Source organism: Nicotiana tabacum, chromosome 3, assembly GCF_000715075.1.
Source record: "Nicotiana tabacum cultivar K326 chromosome 3, ASM71507v2, whole genome shotgun sequence".
NCBI lineage: Eukaryota > Viridiplantae > Streptophyta > Magnoliopsida > Solanales > Solanaceae > Nicotiana > Nicotiana tabacum.
This window is the reverse complement of record NC_134082.1, coordinates 101,152,360-101,177,297: the sequence shown is the minus strand read 5'-3', so window position 1 is coordinate 101,177,297 and position 24,938 is coordinate 101,152,360. Positions and strand designations below refer to the sequence as shown.

Genomic DNA, 24,938 nt, shown 5'->3' with positions numbered 1-24,938 from the left:
CTGCAGCCCATTGACAAATATGAAAATTAAATTTTGGATTTTGAGAGATTCTCTAGACCTGTTTGGTTTAAATTAATATTCATTGTTATTGTTTAATTAAATTTTCCAATAGTCGATTTACATAATTAACTTGTTCGAGGTTATTGTTTGACCAAAAAGTGTTAAACATTTTGACTAAACCAATTAATGATGAGAAGAGGGGTGAATCTTAGTTAAGGATAATAAAATCTAGACCAAATGATAAATGAAGTAGACAAGGTGGATGTCGTTAGTTAATATGTTGAGCTGATTAGATACTCATAAATGCAACAACATCAATGCGCAATGAATCTAGATAAATGCGGCTAACGTAATCGAAGGAAGTTACTACCCAATTATTGTGATCTTTTGGGAAGCTTCTTCCCTGATAATAGTATAGAAGGGAAGGAGGTATCAGATGACTGAGGACTCCTTGGATTTTGTCCATATAGAATAACAATGTACACTTTGAGTTATGCAATCAATGAATCAGGCCACGTTAGTATATTCTCTCAGATAAATCTTTTACAAGGTGTTCTTTTGTCTTTTTTTTTGGATCCCCCTTTCTTTACTAACTCTTCCTATTTATAAGGGACAATTTCCCAAGAAACCCTAAAAAGTACAACATAAAAAATATTCGAAAAGCATATTATTACTGTCTCCTTCTATGTTTAAACTATCGTTAACGTCTTGTTTCTGCTGACCACTCTTTGTCGTCGTCCATTGTCACAACAACCATCAGACATTGTGTTATAGTAACCTCTTTCCGTGCCTTACTTAACAGTTGTCGTTGTTGCCAAATTTGGGCCCATACAGTTAGTCCCTCCGCTTGTTGAGGTCGTGGCCTTGCATGTCCTTAACAAGAGGACATCGCCTATTTCCGTTAGAGATTTGGCTATTGAATAACGCTGATATAGCCAAGGCCAAGAGAGCGACATGTTCCACGAAACCCTTGTTGGTGCAGTTTATCGAGGTGTTACGTCATTCCCACGCGCGTCATTATTACGCACCTTTCCGAGACAGCGAACGATTGCTTGTCGCTTTGGTTTTAGCGCCATTGGCAGCCTTCCGCTTCGATTCTCGCGCCACCCAACCCTATAAATAGGTGAAGGTTTTTTTTTCAAGAACTTTTAGCCATTTTATTTCTTGTGTATACATTGCCTCTTTCGGTCATCGCTTCTTGGGTCTTTAACTCAGTTTTCGTGCTTTTTCCTTCTAATCTTTTCCGTTCAACCACCATTCCTCGTTTTACGCTTCACCAACACACCTTCTGTCACGACCCAAACCGATGGGCCGCGACGGTGCCTGAGTCCTACCTGTCAAACACCCCTAAGAATACATCTAGGATATGAACTTGTATAACATCTTCTGAATTACGAAGATAACATACATGAAAGAAACCTGCTAACAAGGCATATGTACGTATATCTGCAGAATACAGGGGGCGAGCCGGCAAAGCTGTTATAGACAACTATACATCTAATAACTGAAAGCCGACAAGGCCACATACATCCCAAATAGACATACTATCTACAGACCTCTAACAGAAACATAACTGTACAAAGACGGGACTGAGCCACGTCATACCCATATATATATATATACAAACGTATGGTACCAGATCAAACGTATCATACCAACATCAAAAGCAGCTCCGGATCAAATAGAGCACGCCAACTCTTATTGATCAGGGATCCTAAGAAGGGGGACCGTCAGCTTGCCTACCTGCACCTGGGGGCATGAAACGCAGGCCCCGTAAAATAGGGCGTCACTACAAAAAATGTACTGAGTATGTAAGTCATGAAAATTTGTACGTGAAAGACATAGATGAAACATGGAATATAGAAACACATATTTAAATCTGAATAACTTTGTAAATTTTAAAACGTTTATAACGTCATGCACATGCGTACAAATTTCGTGTCATGCATAGGTATGGGTGTACATAATATCATCAATCCATTGAGGGCATCCCATCATATCGTCTAGGCCACTGTGGGCACATCATCAACATATACCAGCTGATCAGGTGGTGGTGCGTATATAACACCATAACCTTTTTTCCGTATCCCATATAAATATAATATACATATATGCGCGTATATAACGCCATATGGTCATAGGTCAATGCACATGTATAAATGAGTGAAATGCATGAAAATACGTAATAATATTAATATTCCTTCAGGATAAACTTTTTCAACTGTGTATTATTCTGAGACCCATGAATAGAAGATAATAATATTTTTTATGGGGAATCAAGAATATAGACACCCCTGCTATTTTTATTAATCGAGTAATTTATGAAAATTGTGTATTTGCTCGTTTCTTCAGTATAATTTAGACCATGCCAAAAGAAAGAAAGGAGGGACTTAACATACCTATTCCTTGAATTATTTGAACGAAGTGAAGCTCCTGCTTTTGTGAAATATGTTGAAACGAACTAATGAAGCTTCTGCTTCTGAATTTGAACGAAATTCGCTTGGACATAAAGCTTCTGACTTCTAACGTTTTATGACTCTTAAGTTTTTGTGGAAGAGATTTGCTTGGAATGAAGACTGCTAACCTTTTCCTTAGCTTCTAACTTTTCAATTTTAAGAAAGAAATCTTTATTGTCTTCTTTGTGAAAATGAATAACGTCACTTTGGTGTCCTTGAATTCTAAGACTTTGAACATGTATCTAACTTTTGGATAACTATCATTTCCTAGGTTGCCACGTAAGATATTTTAATTGCTTAGTAATTTAATATGTTGCGACATGTCTTTGGAGTATAATTAATTAAGTTTTATCCACTTATTATTTAATTGGGTAATCTCATGTTACCCGGTAATTAATCAGTTACCCGAATAATTTAAAAATTACCACAAATTACTTAAAATTCTATTTATTTTTAAAATGCTTTATATTTTATACTACCGTGGTCATATGGTACCTTTAATGGTACTAGTTCATAATTACCGTGTATTATCGCTCGACCCGTATTTTATTCCAAATTGGACACTTTCAGCGAAACTCGTTTTCTTTAATCCATGTACCTATTTATCCTTCATAACACTTATTTATCGCTTGTTATAAATATCGTAAGTACTTTAACGTCAGTATGATCACATTCCCGAGTCTATGTCGTTTAACTGAAAACGAAATTTTAACGTATGAAAATGCGAGATGTAACATCCTTCCCCTCTTAGAAACATTCGTCCTCGAATGTTTAACTCTCCGGGATTTATATAACCTTGGTAGAGTCGCCTTTGTAACAACGCTACTACAAACTCTTCTCGTAGAAACCCAATAATTTAACGCCATATAGGACCACAATCATTAATAACGACGATGGCCTCACATGACCAATAACAATAGCTAGCATAAGAATTCGTACACGCACCTTGAGGTTATGACGTCTCAGTCGGACCCTTCTCTAGAGGAGGAAATTAGTAGGGATATCTAGACTTCATGTCTCCCTCGACCTCCCAAGTCCTTTCTTCCACATTGTTGTTCCTCCAAAGTACTTTCACGGAGGTTAACTCCTTATTCCGTAGCTTGCGGATTTGTCGGTCTAGAATGGCAACCGGAATTTCCTCGTATGATAAGTCTTCTGTAATCTATACATCATCCATGGGCACCACTCGGGTAGGATCGCCAATGAACTTCCGTAATATAGATACATGAAAAACAACGGATGGATAGGTTCAAATTCCGAGGGCAATTCTAACTCATAAGCTACTTGGCCCACTTTCCGAATGATCCTATAAGGCCCAATATACCGTGGGCTAAGTTTGCCTTCCTTTCTGAATCTCATGACAACTTTCATCGGTGATACCTTTTTGGAATACCCAGTCGTCCAACTGAAATTCCAAGTCTCGCCGTCGATTATCTGCATAAGCCTTCTGACGGCTTTCAGCAGCCAATAGCCTTTCATGTATAAGCATAATTCTCTCGATTGCCTGTTGTACTAATTCTGGTCCTACTAACGTAGTTTCCCCAACATCGAACCACCCTATAGGCGACCCACACTTCCATCCATAAGGAGCTTCGTGTGTAGCCATCTGAATACTGGAATGGTAACTATTATTATATACGAACTCGATAAGAGGCAGATGATCATCCCAGCTACCTTTGAAATCTATTACACAAGCTCGTAACATATCCTCTAGTGTTTGAATAGTACGTTCAGCATGTCCGTCTGTCTGGGGATGAAATGTTGTACTAAGACTTACTTGAGTCCCCAATCCATTTTGGAAGGACCTCCAGAATTTACCTGTGAATTGAGCTCCTCTATCCGAGATAATAGATACAAGGACACCATGCAATCGTATTATCTCCTTAATATAAAGCCTTGCATAATCTTCTAAGGAACATGTAGTTCTAATGGGCAGGAAATGAGCTGACTTAGTAAGCCTATCAACAATCACCCATATCGAAATGAACTTACGCTGGGTACGAGATAAGCCTACGATGAAGTCCATATTGATTACTTCCTATTTCCAATTCAGAATCTCCATAGCCTGCAATAATCCACCGGGTTTTTGATGCTCAATCTTAACCTGCTGATAGTTAGGACACTGAGTTATATCCTTTTTCATTCCCTCCTACCAATATACTTCCCTGATGTCATGATACATCTTTGTCGCTCCTAGATAGATAGAATAACGAGAATAGTGAGTTTCTCCCATAACCTGCCGACGCAGCCCTGCAACATTAGGCATACATAATCGTCCTTGATATCTGAGGACCCCATCTTCTTTAATTTCAAACTGCGTCTTCTCCTTCTGAAGGGTGGTATCACTATAATGAACTAACACATGATCCTCGTACTAGCGTTCATGTACTTCAGTTACTAATGAGGATGTTGTCGTATCCTGGAGAGTAATTCCAACGTTACGTGAGTCTAGTAACTGAACTCCAAGACTAGTTAGCTGATGAACCTCATGGGCCATTCTCCTCTTTTTTGGCTACAAATACGACAGGCTACCCATAGATCTACGGTTGAGGACGTCGACTACTACGTTTGCTTTCCCTGGATGGTATAAAATATCAACGTCATAGTCTTTAAGTAGCTCCAACTATCTCCTTTGACGTAGATTCGATTCCTTTTTGCTTGAAGATGTATTGGAGGCTCTTATGATCCGTATAGATATCAACATGAATGACATACAAGTAGTGCCTCCACATCTTTAGTGCATGAATCACCGCGGCTAACCCTAAATCATAGGTTAGGTAGTTCTTCTCGTGCTTTCTTAGTTTTCTAGAAACATAAGCCATAACCTTACCATGTTGTATCAGCACACAACCCAACCCAATGCCTGAAGCATCACAATAGATAACGTAACCATCGGTCCCCTCTGGAAGCGTTAGAACCGGTGTTGAAGTTAATTTATCCTCTAAGGCCTGGAAAACTATGTTCGCAAGCTTCAGTCCATTTAAACCTAGTTCCCTTCTGAGTTAACTTACATGGTTATCCTAATCTTGTACAATTCAGGAAATTCCCATCTTCAGAGGCCCAAACTTCATCTTTTATCCCTCACAATTTCGCCTTTATCCCACTATTAGGACAACATTTCATCTATTCTAAACGTTACTAGTCTTAGACTCCTTTGAGTTCATTCAGGCTATACTGAGCCTTCTTATAACTTAGAGAAACCATCAGCTCTCTTATGAACTTATTCCCAAGGACTTATCCATTCTTGTTACCTTTTTACTCATCATTTCTTATCCTTCCTCCTGTCTTCCTAGAACCTTGTCGCTCTACCATACTTTAGCTTGCAACCTACACATATTTATTTATACTTATTTGCAACCTTTCTTCAACTTGCTTGCACCATAGATTTTCTTATGTTATTCTGGAACATCAAGCAAGACACCACATACCACTTTGGTCAAAGGTGCTTAGAAGAGAAGAAAATTCCGTTACAAGTTTCTTGTAATAACCTGCCAAAAAAAGCTACGAACCTTCATCGGTGTTGTAGGTCTAGGCAAAGTCTTCATTGACTCAGTCTCTTGTGTATCCACTCGGATGTCTTTACCCGAAATAATATGCCCAAGGAAAGCTACGGAGTTCAACTAGAGTTCATAGTTAGAAAATTTTGCATACAACTTCCCTTCTTGTAGAACTCCGAGTACAGTACACAGATGATGTACATGCTCAGACTCTGAACGAGAATATACCAATATATCGTCAATAAATACAATTACGAACAGATCTAAAAAAGCCTGAACACACGGTTCATTAAATCCATGAATACTGCTGGGGCATTGGTTAGACTGAACGACATAACCCAAAACTCAAAGTGCCCATATTTAGTCCTGAATGTAGTCTTCGGAATATCTTCATCCTTAACCCTTACCTGATGGTACCTAGACCTCAAGTCTTCACTTTGAAAAACACTTGGCACCTTGTAACTGATCAAATAGATCATCAATTCTCGGGAGCGGGTACTTATTCCTGATCGTCACCTTATTTAGTTGCCTATAATCAATACACATTCGTAAGGAACCATCTTTCTTTCTTACAAACAACCCAGGCATTCCCCATGGTGACGTACTAGGTCTAATAAAACCTTTTTCAAACAAGTCCCTTAGTTGTTCCTTTAACTTTTTTCAGCTCTACAGGGACCATTCTATATGGGGATGGATATTGGATGAGTATCTGGTAGTAGGTCGATGGCAAACTCAATTTCTCGCTCTGGCGGAAGACCCGGAAGCTCATCGGGGAACTCATTCACCACAGGGATGGACTGAATGGTTGGTGACTCCACTTCCACATCCTTAACCCGAACTAAGTGATAAATATAGCCCTTTCTGGTCATCTTCATTGCCTCGAGATAGGAGATAAATTTACCTCTTGGTGATGTCGTATTACCTTCCCATTCTAAAAAAAGCTTTCCTGGGGACTGAAATTAAACCATCCTTGACCTACACTTGATGTTAGCATAACAAAAGGCCAACCAATCCATACCCATTATAATATCAAGTTCTACCTAATCGAACACCACGTACCTTATCCTTGTTTATTATCAAATCTATCACGAGCCATTACGGCGACATCCATATATATAAGTAACAATATTAAGACTTAACTCGCATAACTAATTTAGAAAAAGGTTTATGTACATAGGGATCGACTAAGCCGTAGACATATCATACCCAAGACTATATACGGGATACCGTCTGCAAAACCTCTAGTAGGCATAACCATAATATATACAAGTTGGTATGGGGCTCCCTACATCCTCATAAAACAACCAAACACATTTAAAACCCTGACTTAGTAATATTCCAAGAAGAGGTGGAACTTACCAACCAAAAATTGACACTTGGAGGAAGTCTATAGTAGAGGGTCCTTGCCTCGTCCTATAAAAGAACCTCGATCGGACACACTTCAAAGCGGAATCTTCATGTCCTTATCAGTTACCTTCCTCCTCTTGGCCGGACTACTATCTTCTTCCTCTCTGTATCCCATAACATACACCAACGAACCTTGATTGACGGACTTCCAAGACTGTGGACTATCTGGAACCTCAGAAGAGCTGGTGTCCTCAAATACCTTGACATAGTTTTGAGCCTGAAGGAATCCCGACTGTGCCAATCTATGCACTACTCCCCTCATACCCTGATGAATGGGTTGTGAAACTAAGGGCCTTGGTGAGGTCGGAACTCCTCTCACCCCATCTACTGTCGGAGTGGTCGAAACAACTCGAACGGATGACTCATATAGATCCTCCTCAATAGAACCCATGATCTCCGATGGGTCTAAATCCATAGTATAACTTATCTCTCTTTCTAACACCTTCGTAGCCTTCTAACCCGTGCTAGCAGCTGTAGTCTTTGGAGGCATCGCTAAAAGTGTAACACATCATTAGGAACATGAATGTTTATATCGCACGATCTAAGATAAGAAGAGAGGATAACATCCTATATGTCTTGTAGCCTCCTGTCTATTAGTGTGGTGCACGCCACACTCATAAACAAGACTCTAATAGACACAGTCTACAGACAACCCTAGGATAGAACTACTCTGATACCACTTTTGTCATGACCCAAACCGATGGGCCGCGACGGTGCCTAAGTACTACCTGTCAAACACCCTTAAGAATACGTCTAGGATATGAACCTGTATAACATCTTCTGAATTACGAAGATAACATACATGAAGGAAACCTGCCAACAAAGGACATATATACATAAACATGCAAAATATAGTGGGACGAGTTGGCAAGGCTGCTATAGACAACTATATATCCAAAACTAAAAGTCGACAAGGCCACATATATCCCAACTAGACATACTGTCTACAGACCTCTAACAGAAATATAATTGTACAAATACGGGACTAAGACACATCATACCCATATACATATATATATATATACACACACACACAAATGTATCGTACCAACATCAAAAGCAGCTCCGGATCAAATGGAGCACACCAACTCTCGCTGATCAGGGATCCTAAGAAGGGGGACCGTCAGCTTGCCTACCTACACCTGCGGGCATGAAATGCAGGCCCCGTGAAATAGGGCGTCGGTACGAAAAATGTACTGAGTATGTAAGGAATGAAAAATAGTACGTAAAAGACACAGATGAAACATGAAATTCAGAAACACATCTTTAAATCTGAATAACATTGTAAATTTTAAAACGTTTATAACATCATGCACATGCATATAAATGTCGTGTCATGCATATGTATGGGTGTACATAATATCATAAAGCCACTGAGAGCATCCCATCATATCATCTCAGCCATTGTGGGCACATCATCAACATATACCAGCTGGTCAGGTGGTGGTGCGTATATAACGCCATAACCTTTTTTCCCGTATCCCATATAAATATAATATACATATATACGCGTATATAACACCATCTGGTCATGGATCAATGCACATGTATAAATGAGTGAAATGTATGAAAAATACGTAATAATTTCAATATTTCTTCCGGATAAACTTTTTCAACTGTGTATTATTCCGAGATCCATGAACAAAAGATAATAACATTTTTCATGGGAATCAAGAGTATAGACACCCCTACTATTTCTATGAATAGAGTAATTTATGAAAACTGTGTATTTGCTCGTTTTTTCAGTATAATTTGGACCATGCAAAAAGAAAGAAGGGAAGGCCTTAACATACATGTTACTTGAATTATTTGAACGAAGTGAAGCTCATGCTTTTGTGAAATATGTTGAAATGAACCAATGAAGCTTCTGCTTCTGAATTTGAACGAAATTCGCTTGGACATAAAGCTTCTGACTTCTAACGTTTTATGACTCTTAACGTTTTTGTGAAAGAGATTTACTTGGAATGAAGACTACTAACCTTTTCCTTAGCTTCTAACTTTTCAATTTTAAGAAAGAAACCATTCTTGTCTTCTTTATGAAAATGTATAACATCACTTTGGGGTCCTTGAATTCTAAGACTTGAACATGTATCTAATTTTTGGATAACTATCATTTCCTAGGTTGCCACATATGATATTTTAATTGCTTAGTCACTTAATGTGTTGTCACATGTCTTTGGAGTATAATTAATTAAGTATTATCCACTTATTAGTTAATCGGGTAATGTCCTGATATCCGGTAATTAATCAGTTACCCGCATAATTTAAAAATTACCACAAATTACTTAAAATTCTATTTATTTTTAAAATACTTTATATATACTTTATATATTATACTACCGTGGTCATATGGTACCTTGCATGTTACTAGTTCATAATTATCGGGTATTATTGCTCGACCTGTATTTTATTCCAAATTGGTCACTTTCAACGAAACTCATTTTCTTTAATCTGTGTACCCTTTTATCCTTCATAACACTTATTTATCGCTTGTTATAAATAGCGTAAGTATGTTAACGTCAAGATGATCTCATCCCCTAGTCTACGTTGGTTAACTGGAAATGAAATCTTAACGTACAAAAACGCGAGAAATAACACCTTCTATTATCAAGATGCCCCGAACACACCGAACATACGAAGAAATTTTCGATGCCACTCTGTTATCCATGGCACCTCCTTGTGGTGGCGAGGATATGGCAGTTGAGGAAGGGGATAGTTTTCCTACCATAGAGGAGATACTCCCCAGAAACCCTATGTCCCGAAATGACTTTCACAAAGAACCAACCTCTTCCTCTATTCTGGTGGTCTCTGAAACTGAGCAGGCTCACATAAATGACCTTCGTTCTACGTACAACATTCCTCCCTACGTTGAGATGGTTCCATCTAGGAGGGACCTTGTGGAGGTTCATAGACCGGGATATTGTGCTTTCTACGTGTATCCCTTTGTGATCGGTCACATCCTCCCTCTTCTTCCGCTGGCGGAGGAATTTTGTCGGTTTTACGAGGTTTGCCCGGCGCAGCTATCTCTATATATGTATAAAAAAAATCTAGTACTGACAAAGTATGCGGAGTTGGCGGGGTGTGAAGTTGGCCTTCATCACCTTTTACAATTATTTTCCCCGAGTTTTCATAGGGGAACCATGATACAAATACGGCATCGTGGGACCAGGGGGTTGGTGGTCGGAATGGACGACCGGGCGAGCTGCAAATTTCGGCACAGATACTTCTTCATTAGAACCAAGCACCTGGTGTCGGACCCCGCTGGATTCCCAGAACGGTGGAATCATAACCGTAGGTGTTGATACTCGTTGTTTACTGTCATTCTTTCTTATTTTTACTTATTTGTGACTTTCCTATGTAGTCGTGAGACGTGCACCTTTTCCCACTGTCGGAATCGAGGATTGGGTAGCTCGCGTACTTCCTCATGTGGCGGGGACTCGATATTGGCCCGTTTTCCTCAAATGCTTTGGGCCAAAAGTTCCATCCGGTAAGTGTTCCTTTTGCTTTGACCTTTGGCTGTTTGCTATCGTTTATTGATACGACCTCTTCATGAGGATAGGTCGTAAGACTTCCAGGAAGAAGGCCCAGTCCCGGCATTTTGCCAAGCCGTCGCATCAGCAGGGATGCAATTTACCTTGGTTGAGTCCATACGAGGAGGCCGCGCTCAATTCGTACCGGCTAAGACTCTTCTCGTGATGTCATTGTACGGGAAGAGATCTCCTCTTGACCCGTCTATCACCTCATGGATGAGCCCTCCAATAGATATGAATCATCATCGGGGAAAAGGAGAAGGGTAGAGCTTGGGAAAGCCGTCGCCGCCGATACTGGAAAGAACAGAACTGATGCTTCAGAGGCGGCATCTTTGCCTAGGTCAGGCAAAAGTGCCATTTTTATGGCGGATGCCATTTTGGCAGGGAGGTCCCCCAGGGTCGAAGAAACATACCAAGTCGGGGGATCTGTACGATCTGTCAAGGGTGGTGCATCGTCTGCCGTCAGAGGATTCAGAGTTAAGCATGTCGAGGATGGCGGTTCGAGTTCGAATATCGACCCAAAAGATGTACGAGATTACTTGGAGCGACATACTCGCATAGAAATGAGGACGGAAGGTCCTGATCGACACATAGCCATTTCTGTTGATTATGACTTGTTGGAAAATTACGAACATGCAGCATCGTTATTTGCCCCTTTGTGCGCTACTTTCGAGAGAGAGGTTCTTAAGGCGATGAGTGATATAGAGCTATCGCGGGGCATTTCCGGCATGGCTCTGCTGGTAAGTGCTTTTCTCTTTTCTTTTTTGTTTTTGGGTTCGTTTTGTATACTTAACCCATTCCTTGCTTTGAATTCACTTTGCATACTAGACCCTCATCATGGAGATTGAGCGCGATCGGAGGGATAGGTGAAAGACGGTCGTTTTTTACGGTAGCCTCCAAATATAAGGAGTACCATATCAAACATCGTGCATTGGCCGATCTCTTCACTCAGGACAGCAATTTCTAGCTATTCTGTGACGGGCTCAAGTAGAAGGATAAATAGTTGGCACAAAAAGTCGAAGAGCTGAAAGAGCGGGACGAAACCCTGATGAAGGCCATTGCCCAATGCAGCGACTTTGAGGCGTCTTTGAAGGTCGAAGTGGATGAACTCTAGATGAGTAAGGGGGTGATGGCCGAGAACACCGACCTTCAACTGCGGATGGCCGCCTTAACTGCTGAGCTTGACAGTAGGGTGGCGAAGACTGTCGACCTTAGGGGCGAGCTGAGCTCTAAGTATGATGGATTGGCTCATGCTGAAAGGGATAGGGCGGCTTCCATCTCTGAGGTAGCGGCTTTGGAAGATGCCCTTCGTGTTTGTAAATCAGAACGGGATAGGGAGGCGGAGACATCTGCGCTTAAAGTAGTGAGGTTTGAGGGACATATCCGAGATCTGGAGGTGGAATTGTCCGTGTTAAATGAACAAGTTACCACTTTGAAAGCGAAGGATGTGCGACAACAGTCGCAACCCTCTACATCTCATGCTTCGGCCGACCCTGTCGTGCTACGAGATTTATATGAGATGTGGGTTCATGCCGAAGCTCAACTTGGCATGTATAAGTCTCTTCATAACGATGGGAAGGTGTTTGAGGCAGAACTTTGTGAAGTGCATATTAAAGCACGTGCAGCTCGTGAGGCATGCGGTTACGACCCCGGCACGCCTGGCGGAGATGATGTTGATTATGACGATGCGGACAAGCTTGCCTCCGATTCTTGGTACAATGAAGAGTATGCCACATGGGGTGATGTGGCGTAGGAATTGGTTGTATTTATTTTTGTATTGCTATTTTCGTGAGGGCGTCCTTGAGCCCTTTGTAAAAAATTCTTATAATATATCAGTTGTAATGGAATAGTCACTTTTTGCTGTGTATCTCTAAACTGTTTTTTGTTTGTTCTCTTCTTTGTTAGAGGGGGGTGTCGGGCTACCCAGCCTTGTGTGATATTTTGTCGTAGGTAACCATATTTGTTAACTCGAACAAGTTTATAGTGACTCGAGCAAAGTCGGATGTCAATTAATCTGTGTGACGTCGACTATTAAATGATTTTGAGCAAAGTCGAACTCTTTATTTGGCGATGGCCTTTGCCATAAGGGTGTTATTTCGAGTTAATGTCAAAATGTTAATCCGTCGCGTTTCAAAGGAGGTCTAAATATTATCTTTGGCGATGACCTTTGTTGTAATTATTTCGAGTAAATGTCGAAATGTTAACCAGCTGCATTTCGAACGAGGTCGAAATATTGTCTTTGGGGACGGCCTTTTGCCGTATGGGTGTTATTTCGAGTAAATGTTGAAATCTTAACCCGTTGTATTTTGAACGAGGTTGAAATATTGTCTTTGGCGACGGCCTTTGCTGTAGGGGTGTTATTTCGAGTAAATATCGAAATGTTAACCCGTTGCATTTCAAACGAGATCAAAATATTGTCTTTGGCGATGGTCTTTGCCATAGGGGTGTTATTTCGAGCTAATGTCAAAATATTAAACCGTTGCATTTTGAACGAGGTCAAAATATTGTCTTTGGCGACGACATTTGCCGTAGGGGTGTTATTTTGAGTAAATGTTGAAATATTAACCCGTTGCATTTCGAACGAAGTCGAAATATTGTCTTTGGAGACGGTCTTTGCCATAGAGGTGTTATTTCGAGTTAATGTCGAAATATTAACCCGTTGCGTTTCGAACAAAGTCAGAATATTGCCTTTGGCGACGGCCTTTGCCGTAGGGTTATCATTTTGAGTAAATGTCAAAATGTTAACTCGTTGCGTTTCGAACGAGGTTGAACTCTTAATTGTGAAAGAAGATCTATGGACAGCAAAATGTTGTTTTATTTCATTTGCTGGAGTGTTGTACATGTCGATTTCATTCATACATTGGAGATACATGTCGCTTTCGTACGTACATTGGAGAAGTTTCCTTGTATCTAGTCCCTTCATTGCTCGATATGGATATGCCATCGGCAGGCGGAGCGATGAATTATACTTTGAACTTCGAGACATCCCCCTCGTCGCCTCGTTAAAAACCTCCCCGAGAAAACCATTTGGGACAAAACTCGGTGAGGGAAAAAGAGTATGACTTGGGTGGCGTCATTTTTCAGAAGTTGAAGTATTTGAGATGGACGACATTCCAGTTGTTTTGTAGTAGTTTTCCCTCCATTGTTTCTAGTTGGAATGCCCCTTTACTTGCTGTCGCAGTGATATTATATGGCCCGTCCCAGTTGGTTCCCAGTTTTCCTTCTTTTGGGTCTTTGGTTGCTTGTGTTTTGGCCTTGAGGACGTAGTCCCCGACTTTGAGTGGTCTTATTTTGGCCTTTTTATTGTAGTACCTTTCAGTTTTTTGTTTTTGGGCTACCATCCTTACATGAGACATATCTCTCTGTTCTTCTACTTCGTCCAGGTCTTGTATTCTATTTTCGTCGTTGTTTGGTCCACTCTTATTGGAGTATCTCAGACTGGGTTCTCTGACCTCAATGGGTATGACGGCGTCAATTCCGTAGACTAACGAATATGACATTTCACCTGTGCTGGTTTTTAGCGTGGTGCGGTAGGCCATAATACTTCTGGTAGCAGTTCCGTCCATAGCCCTTTGGTGTCCTCAAGCTTTTCCTTTAGTATATTCAATATTGTTTTGTTAGAGGATTCTACTTGATCGTTGCTGGAGGGATGGTATGGCATGGAGAGTATTCGCTTGATGCGCCATTTTTTTGAAGAACTCGGTCGTCGTTTTTCCGACAAACTGAGGTCCATTGTCGCAACTGATTTCTTTGGGGGTTCCGAAGCGGCATATGATGTTTTTCCATATGAATTTGATGACTTCCTGTTTGCGTATTTGGGTGAACGCACCTGCTTCCACCTATTTGAAAAAGTAGTCAGTTAAACTAAAAGAAACGTGTCTTACCTCGCCCTGCTAGGAGGGGTCCGACGATATCCATTCCCCATTTTATGAATGGCCATGGTGAAGGGACGGAGTGCAGGAGTTCCCCCACTTGGTGTATCATAGGTGCGTACTTTTGGCATATTTCACATTTCTTGATGTAATCTGCGGCCTCCGTTTTCATAGTGGGCTAGTAGTATCCTGCTCGGATGAGGTATATGACGAGGGCCCAGTTGCCTGTATGGGCACCACAGTTACCCTCGTGTACTTCTTCGAGCACACGCCTTGTTTGATTCGGTCCTAGGCATTTTGCCAAAAGACCACCAAACGTCCATTTGTAAAGGTCGTGATTTATGAGGTTGTACATGGCTGCCTATATTCGAAGCTTTTTGGCCTTCTTTTTATCTTGCGGGAGTGTTCCCTCCAGCAAATATGTCATGATGCGGTTGCGCCAGTCCCAAGTTAAATTTATAGAATTTACCTCAACTTGGTCTATTGACGAGTGGACGAGGGTGACCATATTTTCTCTGGTGATATTTTTGGTTGTTGATGCCAATTTGGCGAGACCATCTACTTTGATGTTTTGCGCTCGGGGTATCTGGTCGAGTCGGCATTCGTCGAATTCTTGTAGTAGCTAATGGATTTCTGTTTGGTATTTCTATAGCCTTTGTTCCTTGACTTGGAAAGTCCCAGTAACTTGATTAACAACGAGTTGTGAGTCACAGCGGAGTATGACTCGTCGTGCACCATATTTGAGGGCCAGTTTTAGTCTTGCAATTACGGCCTCATACTCGGTCTCATTGTTAATCATTTTGGGGGACCGTAAGGATTGGTGAATCACTTCGCCTGTTGGGACTTCAAGTACAAGTCCCAATCTGGACCCCGACGCATTGGATGCGTCATCGGTGTAGAGGACCCAAAGGTCGGGTCATCAAGGGGAGGTGCGAAGCGCTTTTTGTTCGACCTCGGACGATATTTCTGCACTTAAGTCGGTGACGAAGTCGGCAAGTACCTGCAACTTTATCGCAGTTCATGGCTGATATGTTATATCGTGCTCGCTCAATTCGATGGCCCATTAGGCCAATCTGCCAGATAGTTCGGGCTTATGTAAGATGTTTCTAAGGGGGAAAGCCGTCACCACCGATATGGGGTGACATTGAAAATATGGTCTAAGCTTTCGTGAAGCTATGACCAATTCCAGAGCCAGTTTTTCGAGGTGGGGATACCTCGTTTCGGCGTCAACTAAGGTTTTGCTGATATAATAAATTGGAGATTGCGTACCTTTGTTTTCTAGGACCAAAACCGCGCTTACTGCGACTTCTAAGATGGCTAGGTAGACAAGGAGGCATTCGCCAGGGTCCGCCTTAGCGAGTAATGGCAGCGAGGACAATTTTTAGTTTCCTCAAGGCCTCGACGCATTCTGAATTCCACTGGAGTCCATTGTTTTTCTTTAGAACATTGAAAAATTTATGGCATCTATCTGATGACCGTAAGATGAACCTTGATAGAGCGGCTATCCGACCCATCAATTTTTGTACCTATTTTTACTGGTTAATATTTCGGGTATTCCTTCGATGGCCTTGAACTAGTCCGGGTTGACTTTGATGCCTCTTTGTGATACCAAGAAGCCGAGAAATTTTCCTGAGGTCACGCCGAAGGAGCATTTTTTTGGGTTCAGATTCATGTCGTACCACCTCAGTATGTCGACAGCTTCCTTCAGGTGATCGATGTGGTCTTCTTTTCTTTTCGATTTAACTAGCATGTCATCGATGTAGACTTCCATTGTTTTGCCGAGTTGATCTTTGGACATCTTGGTGACCAACCTTTGGTATGTCGCTCCCGTATTTTTTAGTTCGAACGACATGACTCTATAGCAATACGTTCCCTGGTGAGTGATGAAAGTAGTTTTCTCTTGGTCCTCTTCCTTCATGAGGATCTGGTTGTAACCCGAGTAGGCATCTAAGAAACTTAGCAACTCATGTCCTGCTGTTACATTGATGAGTTGGTCGATATATGGAAATGGAAAGGAGTCTTTTGGGCATGCCTTGTTCCGGTCCGTAAAATCAACGCACATCCACCACTTTCCGTTTTTCTTCTTCACCATGACCACATTGGCGACCCATTGGGGATACTTTGACTCTCGGACGAAGCCATCGGCGAGCAGCTTATCGACTTCTTCGCTGACGGCTTTGTTGATTGCGGCGTTGAACTTTCTCCTTATTTGCCGCACTGGGGAATATAGGGGATCAACATTCAATTTGTGCATGGCGATGTATCTCGGGATGCCTGGCATATCTGAATGGGAGAAGGCAAACAAATCGGCACTGTCATTCAAGAATTTATGAAACTTACCTCGTTCTAAGAGATTGTGCCCGGTATAAGCCTTTTTTTGCTCTCGTTACTGTCTAGTTGGACTGGAACAAGATCTTTTATGGTCGACTCGATGGTTTCCATGATGTCAGGATCCTTGATAATGTCTATATGTACGTCGAGTTTCCGTGCTTGCTCCCTTTAGTTGTTGGGTGTGTGCGCAAGGCGACGCGATAACATTCTTGTGCAGTGCGTTGCTCGCCCCGGATGCTGAATATTCCCATGGAGTAAGGAACTTGATTACTTGATAGAGACTTGATGGGACGGCTCATATGGCGTGTATCCATACACTCTCTATGATGGCATTATAGGTTGTATCTTGGTCCATGACGTGAAACGTTGTTTCCAGGGTGACTCCTCCTGCTAGGACAGGTAGAACTATTTCTCCAGAAGTTCGCTCTACTACATTATTAATACCCGTTGTTATGTAATGTTGGTACTATTTTATCTTCGAGCCTTAACTGTGCGATGACTCGAAGATGGATAATACATGTGCCGCTTCTGTCATCAACCATTATTCTTTTCACATCAGTATCTGCAATAAGTAAAGTAATAACTAGAGCATCGTAATGAGGGAAAGACAAACCGTCGGTATCTGACTTGTCGAAGATGATACTATCTTCGAGGTCATCATACCGTTCATGAGTGATCGACCGTTTGAGTTTGTATGTAGTGGTGAACTTTACGTGGTTGATTGTTGTTCCGTCACCTCCACCGATTATCATTTGTATGGTACGAGCAGGTGAGGGTGGTTTTGGAGGTCCCTGGGGTTATTCGCGTCCGCGGGCAAAGTTGGCTTGTCCTCGGTCGCTCATCAATTCTCTCAGGTGTCCCTGATTTAACATTCTCACTACCTCCTGCCGCAGACCTATGCAGTCCTCGATTTTGTGACCTCGTTCCTGGTGGAATTCGCAGAGGACGTTTGACTTCCGAGTACTTGGATCGGACTTCATTTTTTGCGGCCATTGTACCTTCGTGCCGAGCTTCTCCAGTGCGTACACTATTTCTGAGGGGGAAACACAAAAATTGTGAGTAGATAAGAGCGAAGGCATACCTCTTTCGTTTTGATGTGTCGCGGTACTCCGAGGAAGGCTATCCGTGTTTTGCGGGGGAGGTGGGATGGCTTTTTTAATGTAGGGTTTATGTATATCTCGGCCGAGATGGGGGCCTAACTAGTCTCCTTGACCGTCATTATGACGATACTTCCTTGTTTCTGCTTGAACTGGCGTCAGCCGTTGAATCGGGCCATTGAGATCGTCCCTGTCGGTCCTTACCTCGGCGCAATAGGCGTTGTGAATTTCTTCCCAGGTGGTGGGAAGGTATTTCATGAGCCTGGTTAATAGCTTTCTGGTTGCTCTTGACCCATTCCTGTCAACCCATTCTGAAAGACCACTACCGACATCCCCTCTGATACATTCGGTGGACTCATTCTCACCCTGTTAAACTGGGCTAGGAAGTCCCTGAGTCCCTCGCCGGACGTGTGCCTAATGCCGAATATGTCGTTTACCCTGGATTCTGCCTTTTTAGCTCCTGCATTTGCGGTGACGAACTTGTCCGACATTTCCTCGAACGTTGCTATTGACCACACTAGTAGTTGCAAGTACCAGGTTAGGGTTCCCCCTATTAGGATTTCGTCGATGGTAATTGTTATTTCGAAAGATCAATGCCTTTTACGGTTGTGACGTAGTGGATGATATAATCTTTTGGGTCTGTAGTATCGTCATATATTTTCAGGTATGGTGGCATTTTGAAGGTTTTAGGTATAGCGTGGGGGGATGCTTCCTCGTTGTACGGTTGCTCGATGAATCGACCAACGTCCCGTTTCGGTAACAACTTTGGGGCGCCTGGTATTTTATCGACCCTTTCTTGATGCTCTTTCATCTGTTCACGGAGTGCCATATTCTCGTTTTTCATTTCCTCCATTTTTTTAGAATGGCTGCGAGTGCGTCATTACCTGTGTCAATAGTGGTATAAGTGTTACCTGTTCGGGGGGGTTTTGTTCGCCAGTGGTTGTTGTGATATCTACGTGTGCAATGTCTCTATTCTCCCTTGAGCGGGTTTGTCAAGTATGTTATTCAGAGTGTTGGTTAGCCATTCTTCCAGTAGTCTTTTTACCGCCGGTGGTGCCTCTCCTGTTGTAGACGTGAAGGCTTCCTTTTCGCGCGAAGCAGTTACGCTTTCGCGTGGGGGAGGCGAAGCGTCTCTCCTAGGTGTACCGTTTGGTGTCGCATTTTCATTGTCTTCTCTGCCGTCTTCGTTGATGATGTCCAAGATGTTGGTTGTGACACTCGCTATCGCTTTTAACCTTGCATCTCCTTTTCCAGCAATTGTTAGTTTATGCAAAGCTAGTAAAAGATGTCTATCCTTTTTCACGATCTAGTTGAAACTAAAATTTCAACTAAAGAAGTCCCCACAGACGGCGCCAAATTATTTGATCAAAAAGTGTTAAACCTTTTGACTAACCAATTAATGATGAGAAGATGGGTGAATCTTAGTTAAGGATAATAAAATCTAGACCAAATGATAAATAAAGTAGACAAGGTGGAAGCCGTTAGTTAATATGTTGAGCTGATTAGATACTCATAAATGCAACAACATCAATGCACAATGAATCTAGATAAATGCGGCTAACGTAATCGAAGGAAGTTACTACCCAATTATTGTGATTTTTTTGGAAAGCTTCTTCCCCTGATAATAGTATAGAAGGGAAGGAGGTATCAGATGACTGAGGACTCCTTGGATTTTGTCCATATAGAATAACAATGTACACTTTGAGTTATGCAATCAATGAATCAGGCCACGTTAGTATATTCTCTCAGATAAATCTTTTACAGGGTGTTCTTTTGTCTTTTTTTTGGACCTCCCTTCTTTACTAACTCTTCCTATTTATAAGGGACAATTTCCCAAGAAATCCTAAAAAGTACAACATAAAGAATATTCGAAAAGCATATTTTTACTGTCTCCTTCTAAGTTTAAACTATCATTAACGTCTTGTTTCGGCTGACAACTCTTGGTTGTCGTCCATTGTCACAACGACCATCAGACGTTGTGTTATAGTAACCTCTTTCTGTGCCTTACTTAACAGCTGTCGCTATTGCCAAATTTGGGTCATACAGTTATAATTTGTTTATAAGCATTAAAATAATTTCTTCCGTACCATAGCGAAATGTTGATTGTGATTAATATTCCATTATATGGAGTTTATTCCTTGGATGCATGGTAACCCAATTTATATGAAATTAATATTCTCAAGTTACTGCATTTTGAATCAGAAATAAAAATCATTTATTTGGCATGTCATGACATATTAAAAGTTCATTTTTAGTGATAGAACTCATTCAACCCATATCCCTTATTCCATCTTTGAATTGTGATGCAACGAATAATCCATTACCCTGGGAGCCTCATTTTCAGAATTTGTGTACGAGTTCCTTTTAAGTATAAGTAACGTGTAAAATACACATCGATCTTCCTCGGCCTCATTTTCAGAATTTTAGTGGTGTATTTCGTTGCTGAGAGCTTACGCCAATTCAAATCCTAAGTTGTTAACCTAAAAACTACTAATTGGTAGAGGTCAAACCTACTAAATAATAAAATTCCATCTTTGCCACATTCAGGAATGTCCAAATGCTGCAAATAGAGAATGAAAATTAAACAAGGACGGACAATTGAAAAATAGAGATCTAGAACTTGCCGTCACTTCTCTTCCACAATATATATTTAATTAATCAAAGAAATCTCTTACAGTAAAACAATCAAAAGAAAAAAGGAAGACTAGTCCTTCGACAGAGGCATGGATAATTGACATAATACAAGACAATTTGTGAAAAATTAAGAAAATTAGAGATCTCGAAGCTGTTTAAGATTCATGGGAAATATATATTTGGGGTCACCCTCCAGCAATTGTTTGGCAATTATAAGGTTAGCAGCTTCACTCGGATGATAAGGATCCCAAAATACATGTTTGTCACGATCTGAACACATACTAGAGGTTGGTCCACATGGAACTATACCAGCAAATTGCCCTCCATTTCCACAGCAAGCTTTTGTCGCAGTTGCAAATCCTAAAACAATTATTATATATAATTAGTAATTTGATTCTAAAAATAGATAAAGAATCTAAACAATAATTACGAATTATAAATTCTCACCATATTTGTCATAATTGGTGATGAGTTCCATAACAAGATCGTAAACATTTGCATGTACAAAAGTTGCTCCGTCGAGATTTTTGTTCATTTCAGAGAGCATATCTTTCAATCTAGCATTGTATTGAAGTGCTAGCTTGTTTGCTAATTCCACGCATTCGTTTTCCTTCAACTGATTAATTGTCTTTTGGTAAGGGATACAACCAATTGGTCCAACGTTTCCAATTATAAATTTTCTTGCGTCCAGTTTGTACAATCTCTGCCATACCCAAATTAAGTCGATAGTTAAAAATTATTTACACTGTCAATATATATAAGTTAAATACGTAATATAAGAAAGTGTTATTACCGTAAGTTGTGCCTTCAAGTGACTGAGAAGATCATCAATGAAGGCATCTGGGGATTCCGTTATTCTTGTACCAATAGAAAGTACAGGAAGAAGGTAATTGTTAAGGAAATCGTTGGACCCAATTGTGATTGAGAAAATGGATTTTTTCATGATATAATCCCTTGCCTTTGATTCACCCAATAGCTTACTGATTTCTTTTCTAGTAATGTTGAAATAATCAACTTGGATGTCCATTGATAGCCTGTTTACCTGCAGGGTAGTACCAAGTAGAAGATGTGACCCACGTCCACGTGATATTGTTATTGTGGGACTTTATTTTATGTTTTTCCGATCCTATTTTCAGTTTATGATATAACGGTCAATTAAATTCCCACACTTTGATGGAGAGTGAAAAATAAAATGAATTTTATAAACTTGTCCTACTCTAAGTGCCAATTCACGTACTCCATAAAGAGTGAATGAAAGGGAGAAACTGTTTTCTTAAAATCTTGCTCACGATCAACGTCATTCTTCAACTTTTTTTAATACAGTCAAACCTCTCTATAACAACTTTATTAATTTTGAATTTTTTTGATTGTTATAACAAAATGTTATTATAGAGAACATATATTGATTAATTATTACATGGCACGAAATTGGTTCCATAAAATGTTTTGATCACTTACAAATATTCTTCCCGTGCCATTCATAATTCCACCACCTCCCGATGCATAATTAACTCCGTATAATATAGCTCTTCCTGTACAATTTGGAGCAAGATACGGTGTGGCATAATGGGGTTGGCCCAATCCCTCTCCTAGTTAAGAAGAATAGAATTGAATAATCATTACAAAGAACATTTTTGGATTTGTTTTGAACAAAGAAAAAAGTAAATAAAGAACGTAAATGTCTTAAAGTCGCTGCACTAATTAAAGAGAACATGACTATATTGAGAAAATTGTAATTCGTCTTACCAACAATGTCTCCTATGGTTCTTCCATTTGTATAACGACCAGTAGGATTCCCTCCAGAAGCTTTAAAATCAATGCCATTAGGTGGAATATTAGCCTTTGATAAGGTTTGTAAATAGTTATTATTCCCTGCATCTACTAAAGAATCTCCAAAAATATACGAAGCTCCAAATCCTAAATCATCATCAATATCAGCACAATTTGCGAAAACGATAAGATTAATCACCAAAAGAAGAACGACCAGAACATAGTTATAATTTGTCATGGCCATGGCTTTGAGTTACTACGAAATAGTAAAATGTTTTAATTTCTATATATCACAGAAAAAGATAGCTATAGCTTGAGAAAGCAAATGAATGCAAGGAGGCTATAAGAAGCAATGGCTAGAAAACTTGTAAAAGGAATGGTTGGTATGAAACTCTTGATTTTGAGAAAGAAAGAGGAAATGGTGATGATAGATTTTCAAGAATTAGGTGGACTACATATGTGTGCAATATCTCAACGTGCATGGACCTTAGGCAATTACTTTAATTTCAAGTAAGCCAGTCCTCCACGTGAAGTCAAATAAACTTAGGTGTGTGTTTAATTGAGCTAAGGCGGAAGCAGAATGTTCTGGCAATAAACTTAGGTGTGTGTTTGGTTAGGGGTTGAAACCCACCCAGAATTAAAGTTTTGCACCAGCACTCAATTCTTAAGGGCTATTTGGTTTAAGGTATAGGAGACAGAATAGTTTATGTATAAAACTTAGGTCACTAGTCTGGCATTATTGGTCACCATCTAAATAAGGAATATTTCAAGATAAATTTACTTTGTTATCTATTTTAAATCCTTTAAAATGACGTTATGAAAATTATTTGGAGCTTATTTATCCATTTAAATGATAAGTTCTAATTTTGAAAAGAATAGAAACCGTCCAAAAATAGAAAATACTTTAACAAAATTTTAATGTAAGAGAAGTAGAAATAAACATGATTTCAAAAAAGAGATAATTCATTATATAGTGATGAATATTCATAATATAAATATACTACAATTTAATATTTAATATTTATAAAGTGTACTATTCAGTGATATCAAATTTTATAAGTTTTGATCCTTCAATTATCCTGAAATCGTCCCAACAAAAATATATTTTCTTATTGTCCCCTGGCTGCCCATTGGGCCTGCATATGAAAGGGAAAACAACCATTATATCAAAACATCAGATCGTTTCGTTAAAATAGCACAGTCTAGTCAGTTTTCGGACTGGTCATTCAAAAATAACCAATATTTGTCAAGTCAATAAAAAATAGTCACTATTTTGCTGCAACAGAGACCGATCCAGCATAATATACTGGAGTTCGGTGCACCTGTATATAAACTTCCATCATATTATGCTGGACCGATATACTTTGCTGGCTCCAATACAATATAGAGAAATTTTCATAAAGCACTATCTTTTTGGAATAATTAGTCATCTATAGATACCATTTGCTATATTACGGATTATAGATACTTTTTATGTGGTTATAAGATGTATTTGATGTATTTAAGCTATTGTATTCATGAATACAGTAGCAAAAATAGGCGTGACTCAGGGAAGTCCAGTTAATCAGTTGTTGTATTCGAGTGTATTCGACTGTATTTATGGAGTAAAACATGGGATTACAGCTGGACAGATTATTGTATTCAACTGTATTCGACTGTATTCACGGCGTGAAATAGGGGATTACACTGTTTTTAAAACGGAAAGTGAATCAATTAACATAATAGATTCCTAATATAACTCAACAAACTCAATTATAACACACAAATTTTGTATTTTCAGTTATAAAAAGATTCTCAACAGAAAAATACCCCAAAAATATAACAATCTTCAGAAAAATTATATAATACACATCTGAATACATAAATTATATTAATTAAAAAATATATATGAATACATTCATGACATATAGCGAGACAGTGAATATAATGAAATACATATAATACAGCATGATACATTGAAATACAATGAAAAAAAAGACAGTGAATACAATAAAATACATGAAATATAACGAGATACATTGAATTACAATGAAAACTCTTAAACCCTAATGGATCTATTCAAGCAACCTGCAACAAAGCGGCTAAAACGGGTCTCCTCGCCATTTCCAGAGTTCATAGAACAGAGTATTGTAAAGGTCAGTAATGGATACTGATGTGTTATAACGGGGGTTGATGAATCGTCTTCATCCTTCACTAGATCACAAACAACGTACTACTAAAAAATCAGTAGTCTGTAAACATTGGTTGGCTGGCAATTGTAATAGGTCTCCCTGTCAATTTCTACATTGTAGAGAATTAGTGGCACCATCACGGCCAAAGCAGCAGCAACAACAACATGCGAAGC

The 24,938-nt window shown here is 39.9% G+C and overlaps 1 protein-coding gene across 1 annotated transcript; it reads right to left on the bottom strand.

Moving 5' to 3' along the window:
* Positions 1-20,804: 20,804 nt before the first annotated feature.
* On the bottom strand, positions 20,805-22,915 carry LOC107788164 (GDSL esterase/lipase At2g23540-like). The gene is made up of 5 exons (XM_016609817.2): positions 22,571-22,915; positions 22,283-22,413; positions 21,618-21,866; positions 21,272-21,527; positions 20,805-21,184 (listed from the first exon to the last, which is right to left on the bottom strand). The coding sequence occupies exons 1-5, from the start codon at positions 22,836-22,838 to the stop codon at positions 20,961-20,963; spliced, it is 1,128 nt and encodes a 375-aa protein (XP_016465303.1). The 5' UTR covers positions 22,839-22,915; the 3' UTR covers positions 20,805-20,960.
* Between the last annotated feature and the right edge of the window lie 2,023 nt (positions 22,916-24,938).

Excerpts from the sequence above, each read along its gene's own strand:
- LOC107788164 (XM_016609817.2), bottom strand. The coding sequence starts at position 22,838 with ATGGCCATGACAAATTATAACTATGTTCTGGTCGTTCTTCTTTTGGTG. Across the intron at positions 21,867-22,282 it reads ATGGCACGGGAAGAATATTT|GTAAACAGGCTATCAATGGA; the intron begins GTAAGTGATCAA and ends ACTACCCTGCAG. Across the intron at positions 21,185-21,271 it reads CACCAATTATGACAAATATG|GATTTGCAACTGCGACAAAA; the intron begins GTGAGAATTTAT and ends TAATTGTTTTAG.